Source organism: Rhincodon typus, chromosome 2 (assembly GCF_021869965.1).
Source record: "Rhincodon typus isolate 14 chromosome 2, sRhiTyp1.1, whole genome shotgun sequence".
NCBI lineage: Eukaryota > Metazoa > Chordata > Chondrichthyes > Orectolobiformes > Rhincodontidae > Rhincodon > Rhincodon typus.
The window spans coordinates 105,942,066-105,955,065 of NC_063333.1; the positions used below are offsets into that span (position 1 = coordinate 105,942,066).

At 38.5% G+C, this 13,000-nt stretch overlaps 1 protein-coding gene across 1 annotated transcript in view; it reads right to left on the reverse strand.

The window, feature by feature from the left end:
* Positions 1 to 2,242: 2,242 nt before the first annotated feature.
* ndufs6 (NADH:ubiquinone oxidoreductase subunit S6) overlaps positions 2,243 to 13,000 on the reverse strand; it is a 34,506-nt gene continuing 23,748 nt past the window's right edge. Inside the window, exons 3-4 of the mRNA XM_048609552.1 lie at positions 4,439 to 4,561; positions 2,243 to 2,407 (exon numbers count right to left, since the gene is read on the reverse strand). Of these exons, the coding sequence (XP_048465509.1) occupies positions 2,342 to 2,407; positions 4,439 to 4,561 (189 nt within the window). The 3' untranslated portion in view covers positions 2,243 to 2,341. The remainder of the gene's footprint in view (positions 2,408 to 4,438; positions 4,562 to 13,000) is intronic.

The window sequence follows — 13,000 nt, forward strand, 5'->3', positions numbered from 1 at the left end:
CCTAGAGTAATGTTTCATGGAGCCAACCAGGGAACAGGTTACCTTGGATCTATGGGTAATGAGGCAGGTTTAATAAATGACTGCAGAGTAAAAGATCCCCTAGGAAGCAGTGATCATAACATGATGAATGTAATGTTCAGTTCAAGACTGAGAAACTTCATTCAGAAATAAATCTGTCTAACTTAAATAAAGGGAATTACAATTAAACGAGGACAGAGTCAGATGAAGAGAACTGGGCAGATGGATTAGCAGGAATGCTAGTAAAGTTGCAGTAGCGAATTTTGAGGAGATAATTCATGACTCTCAGCATACCTCCTGGTATGGAGGAAAGATTCTGAGACAGGGATAAATCAACCAACACTAATCAAGTAAATCAAAGAGAGTACTAAGTTGAAAGAAAAAGCATCTAAATAGGCAAAAGTTAGTGATAGCCCCAAAGACTGGGATAAATTTAGAATCTAAAAAAGGACTAAAAAGATAATACAGAGAAAGTAAACCATGAGGGCAAACTAGCGAGGAATATAAAAGCTGATAATAAGAGCTTCCTGATGTATATATAAAAAGGAAGAGAGAGGTCAAAGTGAACATAACCTTCTTAGAAAATGAAGCTAGGGAGACTTTTATGGGGAAGAAGGAAGTGAAAAAGGAGTTAAATATATTTTTTGTATCAGTCTTTACAGTGGAAGATACTTTGAACATCCCATTAATACTAAAGAATACCAGGGAGGAACCAAGTACCATCACCATCACCAAACAAACTAATGGGGCTAAAGACAGATAAATCCCCTGGCCCTGGTGGCTTGCATCCTAGGATCTTAAAAGAAGTAGCTACAGACATAGTAGATGCATTATTGTAATTTTTGAAAAAGTCCTTAGATTCTGGAGAAGTACAGGATTGGAAAACTGCCAATGTGACATCCCTATTCAAAATGGAGGGAGGCAAAAAAGCAGGTAACAATAGGGAGATTAACCTAACATCTATTGGTAGAAACATTCTGGACTCAATTATTACACAGAACATTTAGAAAATCATAATTTATTCAAGCAGAGTAAGTATGGCTTCACGTAAAGGAAATCATGTCTGACTATTTTATTAGAGGTTTTTGAGGAAGTCTCAAATAAAGTGGATAAAGGGGAACCAGTAGATGTGTTGTATTTGGACTTCCATAAGGCATTTAATAACATACCTCACAAAAGCTTAAGTCATAAAAGCACAGGGTGTTGCAGATTGTACATTGGCAAGGATGAGAATTGACTAATTGGGAGGAAACAAGTGGGAATAATGGGTTCTTTTCCAGGTTGGTGACCTGTGACCAGTGAAGTTCCACAGGAATGAGTGGTGGGCTGCAAATGTTTACAATACATATTAATGAACTGGAGGAAGTAAATGTACTATAGTCAAATTTGAAGCTGACAAAAATAAGTGGAAAGGCACATGGTGAGAGGGAAAGAGAAAAATTGACAAGTTAAATAAGTGTGCAAAATGTTGGCAAATACTGTATAATGTCAAAAATGTGAAATTGTTCATTTTGGAAGGAAGAACAAAAGAACAGCATTATTTAAATAGAGATCAACTGCAGAAAACTGCTTCACAAAGGGACCTGGTGTTCTTGGGAACTGCAACTGTACAAGGTGCTGATGAGGCCACATCTAAAGTACTATGAGCAGTTTCTGTTTTCTTACTTAAGGAAAGATATTATTTAAGTGGGCATAGTTAAAAGAATGCTCACTGGGATGATCCCTTGTATGGAGGGATTGCCTTACGAACAAAGATTAAACAGGTCAGGACTCTACTCATTGGGATTTAGAAGATGAGAGGTGATCTCACTGAAACATATAGGATTCTTTAAGGGCTTGATAGGTTAAATGCCAAAAGGATGTTTTGCCTCATGGGAGAGTCTAGGATCAGATGGCATAGTCTCAAAATTAAGGTACACCAATTTAAGGCTTACATGAGAAGAAATTTCTTCTCTCGGAGGGTTATGAGTGTTTGGAACTCTATACCACAGAGCTGTGGGGGCAGATCCTGGTGCATGTTTGACTCTGAGACAAATAAATTTTTGATCAGAAGGGGAATCATGGGTTATGGGGAAAGGGCAGGAAAGCGGATGTGAGAAGAGTTGGGTTAGCCACAGTCCTATTGAATGGCAGAGCAGGCTTAAGGGTCCGAATAGCCTACTTCTGTTCTTATTTCATATGGTCTTTACATTTGAACTTCACTTTAAATAGAGCAACACACATGCAGAGCTCAATTAATTTATTTTTTTGTACGTTTCATAGTTGAAGCCTATACAACACTGTCATAAAGAGAAACAATGCGAGGAGATTCCAATGGTTCCTCTCAATGACGTATCTGCTTAAATCGAAGCCCACAATAACCACATGTTCCAACTTTTGTGTCTTTGTCCTAAGAAAGAAAGAAACATAAATCAAGACAAAATTTGGACAATATTCACAACATTTAACCTGAGAGTTAAATTACTAAATATAAAGTGTAAATATAAATTACATATAAATATAATTTTAAAAATTACAATTCTATGTTATTCTATGCTTAGGAATGCACTCATGGTACCCATTACACAAGTATATGATAGCCTAATACAATGGTTTCCCTTGCAATTTGTACTAAGTATGGCTTTCAAAGGAAGTTAGTATGAGACTTGGCAGCAGTTACAAATTAAGCTGCATTGTTTTTGCAACAAGTGAACATACAAATACAAGATCAGGAGGGCATGCAGCTCTGTAAGCTTGTTCCCCAATTCAATTAGATCACGATTGATCAGAACTTTAAATCTGTTTACTTGCCTCAGTTCCATCTCCCTCATCACCCTTCCCTAACAAAAATCCAGCAATCCAGCATCTACAGTCTTTTACAGTACAGCATTTCAGATTTCTATTAACTTGTATCAAAAATGTGATTTCTTCAGCTAATAATTCACTTGTAGTGATAAAATTAGCAATTATTTTAGTTATTCTATACGTTCATAAAATTTATGGTTTTATAGAATGACCAGAACAATTGCTAATTCTTATAATCACTTCAGTTCAATTTCTTAAAATCATCTCTAATTCCAAGGTGACCAAAATTAATTGCTAACAAACATTAGGTGTATTATGCAGAGATAGAGAAATGGTGGCATGTGGCAATCCAAACAGTGAGGCCATGGCAGCTGGTGGAATTTAAACTCAATTATAAAACCCAAAATTAAGAGAGTCTCAGTGTAGGTGACCATTAAACCATTGTTGACTGGTGTAAAACCGCAATCTGGTGTAAAACAAATGTCCTTTCGGGAAGGATATCAGCCTCGGCTCACTTACACGTCATTCAAGATTCACAGCAATGACTCTGAAATGACCTAGCAAGCTATTCAGTTCAAAGGCAATTAGGGATGGGCAATAAATGCTGCCTTGCCAGTGATGCCTATATTCTATGATTTTTTTTTAAACAATGTAAGGCTACATCACCTAAAATCAAATTTACATTATTCAGCGTTTCAATTGCAAATTTACCAAGCCCCACATTCTCTGCACTCAGCAAAGAGGAGGTTTCCATAACATAGTCTTAGCAAAAACAGAGGTCACAGAAATGCAAACATAAAACTGACCTCTCTGAGAAAGCAACCTTGCTATCAGGTGATTCACAGACATCCATGCACAACCTTCTCAATCCACCACTGCCATCTTCTAGGAGGAGAAAAACAATGGCTAGTTTCCAGATTGGGAAACCAGGGTGTCTTGATGGATGGGTGTACTTTTTTTTGGGGTGGAGGAGGGGGAGGTGGGATCAGAAAGCAGGTACGGACCTCCAACTGCTCCACCATTGGGGCAATCAAAGGCACAGACAGGATCAAGAGTGTGGTCTCTGAAAACCATACCACAGCGTTCCCTCTCCTCATGACCTCAACCTCTCAAGCAGTGCATTAAGAAGTACTCAATGGATAGCCCAAGCAATAGGCCTCAACCAGTGAACTTTAGAATTCAGCTTCTGATTGGCTGGTAGTTTCTGCTGATCTGGAATGCTCTTAACAAGCTAACGGGAAGGGAATACAGCATATTTACAAGCGATACGGATGGTGTGTTAATCACTATCCAACATGCTCACCTCCATAGACTAAAAACAATCGAGAAAAACTCAGCCTTAAGTGCAGCATATTCCTAACATTTCAACAAAGAATTATACATATGAAATCTGGTAAAACCTGTTTTATGTAATTAGATTATCTGAATGAATGCAAGCCAAACACATTCTTCTCACATATAACCTGCATGCGCACAATAGTTTTACCTTTGTATGAAGTAAATCATTTTTCTTTGCAACAGTCAAATGCATATGTTTAACTTAATAGCTGTTATTCAAGAGTCAGAAAAATTTATGACAGATCCCAAATTTCTACCCTAAACATTTAAAGAACAGATAATGTAATCAAATACTTACCAAGTTTATGTACACCTTAGGATGTCCAAGAGCTCCACCACCACCATCACATGAAACCAGTCTGTCTGATACCTCAGTTACAGGCTCCTCAGCTACTAAATCAATAGCAAAGCTTTCATTTACCTATCAAAATACAGTTGGAACAGAACAAAGTGTGACATTTTAGCTTTGACCAAAATAAACATCAAAATTCCTTCCCAGAATCTGCAAATGCTCCAGTTATTTTTCACACTTGTTATATAACTGATATGTTCAGGTGTTCGATATTCAAAATAGTACTCAATGGTAAAGACCATTAACAGGCATCTACCTCAAAACAAACATTTCAACTAAGTTATATCAAAATACAGAGATCAAGTTTATGACTTTGCATTCTCCATGCGAATTTGGAGAGATGGAAGTATCGGTTTTAATGGATAGAAGATAATGCATGCTGACCTCAGTCTTTGGATTTACAATATTATTTCACATCAAATTCTGGATATCTGCATGCTATATAATAAAACATTCTCCACGACGTGGCCAGGAGCAGAGAAAAAAATTGGTGGTAAATGGGAGTACGACTGAGACAGCATAACACTGAAATTTGTTGATTTTAAAAAGTCAGCAAGCAGTAAAGTAGAACGTATAAGACTTCAGGAAGACGTGGACAATTTTGCAGAATGGGCAGTCAAATGGCAAATACGATTCAGTATGGAGAAGAACGAAGCAAGACACTTTGGTAGGAAAACCAAGAAATGCGAGTACACATTCAGTGCAAAATCACTGCAGGATGTGAAACAGCGGCACTGAAATTAGTTAACAATTGAAATATATCCTTCTACCTGAAAGTTTCAATACAGATGCATGAAGTCAGGAAGACCAAACATTTTAGGCTTCAGAAATATGGATAAAGATTACAAGAGAAAAGTCTTATGATAAATTTATGCACAGCATGAGGTTATTCCACATTTAATGGCCTGGTCAATTTTGGAGATCTTATTAGTGAAAAAGGAATTAAGAGACAGCTTCACCATGAAGCCAGGAATGAAAAATTCATTATGAGGAGACACTTAAAAAAATAGTTATAGTTTCACTGGAGCTTAGAAAGACATAAAAATATGATTGCTTTAAAATCATGAAGAATATTGATAGAAATATTTCCATTGCAGTTGTTCATTGGCTCGCCAAGCCAATTGTCTGTGGTACGCAGACATTTTGTTACCTTTCTAGGCAACATCATTGCGACCTCTAATCGAAGCGTTGGTGTTCTGCTTCCTTCCAGATCTATATGATCGTCTGGTAGGATGGCCTCGTCGCTTCCGGTTCTGTTGTTTTAGCAGCGGTCTGTATATGGTGTCTATTTCTATGTGTTTGTTAATGGAGTGCCGTGTTGAGAACCAGGCTTCTCTACAACACAAGACCCTACATCAAAAATATATCAGAAATGACTACCAGACTCCTAAGACCACATAAGATCATGATTGCACACAAACCTACAGCAACACTGTGCCAAATGTTATCAATGAGTAAAGACCCCAAAACATTAATAAACAAGACCAACTTACATGCAGAATACCATGTAGCGAGTGAACTAAATATTACATTGGACAAACAGGGAGGAAACTGACAACCAGGATACACGAACACCAGCTTACAGTAAAAAGACACGACCAATATTCACTTGTCTCAATGCACACAGACAATAAGGGCCATCAGTTCAACTGGAACAAAGTGACCATACTGGGACAAGCGAACACCAGACATGCAAGGGAATTTCTGGAAGCCTGCTTCTCAACACGGGACTCCATTAACAAACACATAGAAACAGACCTGTATACAGATCGCTGCTAAAACAACAGAACCAGAAGCGAATAGACCATCATACCAAAGGATCATATAAATCCGAAAGGAAGCAGAACACCAACGCTTTGATTAGAGGTTGCACTGATGATGTTGCCGAGAAAGGTAACAAAACATCTGCACACTACAGAACAACCGTCTCAGCGAGCTAAAGAACAACTGCATCCACAACCCAAGCTACAAATTTTCACTAAGACCTTAAAAATATTCCCACTATTTAGGAAAGATTGAGAGGGAGGGGTAGAATCTGATAGAATAATTTGAATGATAAAAAGTTAGCTCCAATAATTAGGCTTCTAAGATTTGACACTAACAAATGCCACAAGAACATTAAACATGCTGAAGAACATAATTCTAAATAGTTCTTTGAACAACCTTCGAGTTTCATATGTTTGAAAGATGGGAAAATTGCTATAAATTTGCATGTCACATTATAAGCTATGCAAAACATTTTAAAGAGCTGCAGTTAAATTTCAGAACAATTTTTCTATAATACTCCTGCATTCCATGTACAATGGCTCAAAATATGTTACTTTGACCAGTACAAGTAAATCTCAAATCCCTGGAACTTCCTGAAAATGTAACCTACAAGAACCTATTTTGCTCAAAGGATTGGATCTTAGTCAAGACTGCAAATGCTATATAGATGTCCATCATTGAGACAGAATTTAAGATCAGCAATGAATGATCCGCAGAACACTTTCCTGCAAATGTCTTAATAGGGTATTGCACTGGGACATGCAGTTAGTAAGTTGTTTTGATGCAGTGGCCTTTACAGGAGTTTAGGATCTGTGAGAAGTGAAAACTACTGCATACATCTGCAGTCTGATTAAGAACAGAATTGTGACAATGGCAAGCAGAGACTGAATGAAGAAATTTAATTAACTCAATGCAAAATCAATTACAGTACTGAAAACAAAATAAGGGAAAGAAAGATGGAACTGAGAAATTAAAAAGGGACCAAGAAAACATTAAAACGTGTAACTGAGCATGTTTAATTAAGTTGCTATCTGATTTATACTTTGGTAACAATGAAGGTTATTAGCCTCACCATTATTTTACCCACAAAATCTTGGCCATTGTCTCTACCATATCAATTTTATTTTTGCAATGTTTTTCAAAAGCTTTGAAAATTCTGCCCATAGATATTTGTCATAGATTAAAAACGTGAGAAATCACACTATTGTCACCGTATCACACACAGAAATAACACTGTTGACATAGCATGACAAATTAATAGACACGTTGCTTAAAATCATATTGTCATAGAGTCATACACCACAGAAAGAGACCCTTCGATGCAATCAGTCCATGCCAAACATAATCCCAAACTAAAATAGTCCCCCCTACCTGCTCCTGGCCCTTATCCCTCCAAAACTTTCCAATTCATGTACCCAGCAACTATCTTAATTGTCTTCATTGTTTTGAAGCATCTTAACTTGATTATCAGGATATATTACAAAAGTCACTTTCTTTCACAATTGCAGGGTCAATGGTTAAAGGTGATATGTTTTCACACTACCCTTCAGGCACAAATAATCAGAAGAAAGAGAGTATAAAACATTTTCTAGACTGTAATAATATACATTCCTAATCACGGCTTCCATCAAATAACCCATCTGACACCCAACAGCTACTGCTGTCATTGGATATTGCATATACTGCCAGTCTAAACTGGTCAACTAGGGATGTTTCAACCTGCTTTTGAAAACTGAACCCAACGTAAAAGGTTTGGATCGCTACTCTTCTGAGGTGCAGTATCCAATACACACAAAATCTACATCATCCATTTAATTAGCACAAATTTTGGTTTAGGCGAAGAAGCTGGTCACCAAAATGATATTCAGCATGTTATTTTTTTCCATTTCTGATTCAATCTAACCAAGAAACATCAACTACAATTAGCAATATTTATTACTGTTACCAACACAGGCAATATTGAATAAAAATAAAAATTTGTGAGTAACCTCAAATATATTGACAGAAATAACAGGCTGAAGATCATTTTAAAAATTCAGTATAGCTGAGTCATGCAATCTTTTTATATTGAAACAGGCTTAGCCATTTCAACTGGCGTGGCTGTCATGGAAAACACCCAAGCACCCAAGTCTTGACATTGAAAAATAGTGTTTGAATGTCATTAAGATCCATTGTGTTAGATAACCAAAGATGAGAAACTAAGTATCAGGACTAAAAAATTATGCAATTAGTGTTTTAACTCACAAATAATATATCCCACACATTACAAAAAGTGGAAACTAAGCAGGAAAGGAGAAAAGTATTAGGCCCAGATTTTTAAAAGCAAAAAAAGAACAAAGGCAAAGCAACTTGCAGTAAGGGAAATATAAAAATGGTAAAATTGTATAAGCAATAGGAAAAGACAATGTGGCTTAGAAGAAGTGGTTATAGGACATCAAACAAGAGGTAAAATAAGTCTTGCAGGATTTTGAAATGAGCATCAGAATCTTAGATTTGACTCATTGGTGTTATGGACCAGACTAAACACCCTCAAAATATTTTAAGATAGCCCAGACCCTAACTACTACTAATTTTGAAAGCAAGAGCCAAGCATTGCGATCCAGATGCAATTTGATTGGTCTTGAACCAAACCACACTTTATTCATATATTTTAGTTGAAATACAACCAAAGAAAGAAGAAATTGGAAATAACTAACGGAAAACTTAACAGAATAATAGTTTATTTAACTACTAAAGAATAACTGTTTCATGTTAGTAACATCCCATAAACACACACTCAGAAAAATCAAATTCAGTAAAAGAGATTGTCTCACATGCAATTCTCCAGTCCAGGAGAAAACTCAGACAGTAGCCAGGAGAGATGTACTGTAGTTACCAGAACCAGCTTCAAGACCCCAGCAGCAACTGTTACTGAAAACACTAAAACTAAAAATCTTGGATCAGTAGGATCTTGACCCCACCCATTCAAGCTGCTTTTGTTCCTACTTTTAAAAAGAAAACACCCAAGGCTTCACAAACTGTTTATTTTATGGGCTCTGATAAGACTGCTCGCTACCTCTCAATCTGTCTTCATTTAAAAAAAAGGGACAAAATACACCTTTTAAAGCCATAGTATAGTCACCTTGGGTGCAGGGAATCACTCTGTCCAAGAACAGCAATGATAAAAGTGCAAGACTGAACAGGAGACAACTTGTGAAGCAGACTACAGCATCAGGTGGAAGTTTTTAAAAGACTGACAATTAGGAGAACTGCAAAGAGACATTTCAGAAATGTACCTTCAGATAATAGAGCCATGGACTTGTACAATTGAAAGGAGACTGCGTAATAATGTTACCGTATGACCAGAAGCGTTTCAGCTTTTTGATACCAGGAAAGGTTTGGAAGTAACTCTGAATCAACAGCAAAATCTTTTACATAACCAAAAAGTTCTTAGTGGAATTGGTGTTTTAAAAATATTAAATAGAAGAATTAAATGATGAAAACTAGAAACATATGAAAGGTTAAATCATGTTACAGTGCATCATATAGAAATGCTTAAATGTAATACAATCATCTTCCTGTTTGGTTGTGTTCTAACATTTATCTTAATTCTTCAAGTATTACAAAATAAATTCAGAAATTCATCATGGCCAGGCTGCATGGTTTGCAGACAAATATACCCATTTCACAGACTTACACCCCTGGTTACACAGAATCATAGAATCCCTACATAGTGGAAGCAGGCCAGTTGGTCCAAGTCCATGCTGACCCTCCAAACAACATCCCACTCAGACCTACCCTTGCTACCCAATCCTTGTAACCACATATTTACCATGGCTAATCTGCCTAGCCTGCACATCCCTGGACACTATGGGCAATTTAGCATGGCCAATCCACCTAATCTGTACATCATTGGATTATGGGCGGAAACCCACCCACACTCAGGGAGAATGTGCAAACTCCACACGAATGGTCACCCGAGGGTGGAATCAAACCTGGGTCCATGGTGCTGTGAGGCAGCAGTGCTAACCTCTGAGCCACTGTACCGCCCCTACATCATCGGACCATATCAATCAGCTAAAAGTCTGACTTTTAAAGAAGGTTTACATTACTGTAACTGATTAAACACTTGCCCAGCCAAATTGTGAAAATGAAATCAAAGTTAAAACATTTAAGCAGCACATGAAAAAGACAGGAGGAAGGAAACAGAATTAAAATAAGGACAGGGTTAGGAGATCGAAATGTTTGAATTTTTTAAAATTCACAACTGGGACACGGTATTGCTGGCTGGCCAGCATTTATTGTCCGTCTATAGCTGCCCTTGGAAAGGTGGTGGAGAGCTGCCTTCCTGCACCACTGCAGTCCACATGCTACAGGTTGACCCACCATGCCTTTAGGGAGGAAATTCAATGATTTTGACCCAGCAATACTGAAGAAAGGGCGATATATTTCCAAGTCAGAATGGTGAGTGGCTTAGAGGGGAACTGGCAGCTGGTGGTGTTCCCACGTATGTGCTGCCTTGGCCTTCTAAGATGGAAGTGGTCATGGGTTTGGAAGGTACTGCCTAAGGATTTTTGATGAATTTCTGCAGTGTATCTTGGAGATAGTACACACTGCTGTTACTGAGCATTAGTGGCGGAAGGAGTGGATGCTTGTGCACATGGTGCCCATTGAGTGGGTTATTTGTCCTGGAAGATGTCAAGCTTAAGTGTTGGAGCTGTACCTTTCAGGCAAGAAGGAAGTATACTATCACACAGACTTTTGCCTTGCAGATGGTGGACAGGCTTTAGAGAGTCAGAGGTGAGTTACTTGCTGCAGTATTCCTAGCCTCTGACCTGCTCTTAAAGCCACTGTGTGTATGTGGCGAGTCTAGTTGAGTTTTTGGTCAATGGTAACCCCAGTAGGATGGTTTCAGTGATGTTAACGCTATTAAATGTCAAGAGGTAGTGATTATATTGTCTCTATTGTAGATGGTCATTGCTTGCCATTTGTATGGTGCGAATGTTACTTACCACTTGTCAGCCCCAGCCTGGATACTGTACAGATCTTGTTACATTTGAACATGGACTGCATCAGTATGAGAAGTCACGAATTGTCCTGAACATTGGGGATGTTCGCTCGTGATTGCATACTTCTGGCCTTTATGGGAAGGCAATGGCCTAGTAGTATTGATCACCAGACTATTAATTTAAAGACCTAAGTCATATTCTGAGGACTCGGGTTTTAAATCCTGCGATGGCAGATGGTGGAATTTGAATTCAATAAAAATCTAGAATTAAGAATCTAATGATGATCATGAAACTGTTGTTGATTGCCAGGAAAAGCCCATCCGATTCAAGAATGGCCTTTAGGGAAGGAAACTACTGTCCTTACTTTGTCTGACTCCAGAACCACAGAAATAGGGGAAAATCGGGGAGAAATTTATTCTTAACTGTCCTCTGGGCAATTCGGAATAGACAATCAGTATCCACATTCCATGAATGAATTAAAAAGAAATTTTAAAAAAGGGATGGTCATTGAAGATAGCTTGGTTGAGGACACTACCCAGGGGAACTGCTGCAGAGATGTCCTAGACCTGACATGGCTGACTTCTGACAACCACAACCATCTTCCCACGTGCCAGATATGACTCCAACCAACAGAGAGTTTGCCCACTGAAACCAAGTGATTCCAGTTTTCCTGGGTCTCCTTGATGCCACACTTGGTCAAATATAGCCTAACGTCAAGGACTATCACACTTACCTTATCTCTTTTGTCCATGTTTGAACCAAAGCTATAGTGAGGTCAGGAGCTGAATGACTCTGGCTGGACCCAACCTGGCTTCAGCAAGCAGGTTATTGCTGAGTAGGTGCTCATGCACTGCTGATGACACATTCGTCACTTTACTGATGATCGAGAGTAGACTGAGTGGGTGGTAATCAGCCTGGTTGGCTTTGTCCTGCTTTTTTTTTTTACAGGGTATACATGGACAATTTTCCATATTGTTGGGTAAAAGCCATTGTGTAACTGTACTGGAAAAGCTTGGCTAGGGGAGCAGCAAGTGCTGAAGCACAAGTATTCAGTACCATTGCCAAAATGTTATCAGAACCCACAGTCTTTGCGGTATTCAGTGCCTCCAACTATTTCTTGATATCCCAAAAAGCAAATCACATTGGCTGAATACTGATATCTGTGATGCTAGGGACCACTGGAGGAGGTCAAGGTGAACCTACTCAGCATTTCTGGCTGAAGACTGCAGCAAATGCTTCTGCCTTATATTTTGCTCTGATCTGTTGTGCATCATGGAGAATGGGGATATTTGTGGAGCCTCCTCCAGCGAGTTGTTTAAATTGTCCATCACCATTCATGACTGGATATGGCAGGACTGTGGAGCTTAGATCTGATCTGTTGGTTGATCTGTCATTTAGCTATATCACTTGCTGCTTATGCTGCTTGGCAGCTTTATGAGGTTAACCCTTCATTTTTAGATATGCTTGGTGCTGCTCTTGGCATGCCCTGCTGCCCTCTCCACTGAATCAGAGTTGATCCCCTGGCTTGATGGCAGTGGTTAAGTGGGAATTTGCTGGGTCATGAAATTGCAGATTGTGTTGTTGTACAATTCTGCTGCTGTTGATGGCCTGTAGCACCTCCTAGATGCCTAGTCTTGAGTTACTAGATCTGTTTGAAGTCTGTCCCATTTATCACAATGATAGTATCACACAACATGATGGAGGGTATCCTCAATGTGAAGACAGAACTTTGTCTCCACAAGAGATAGTAGGA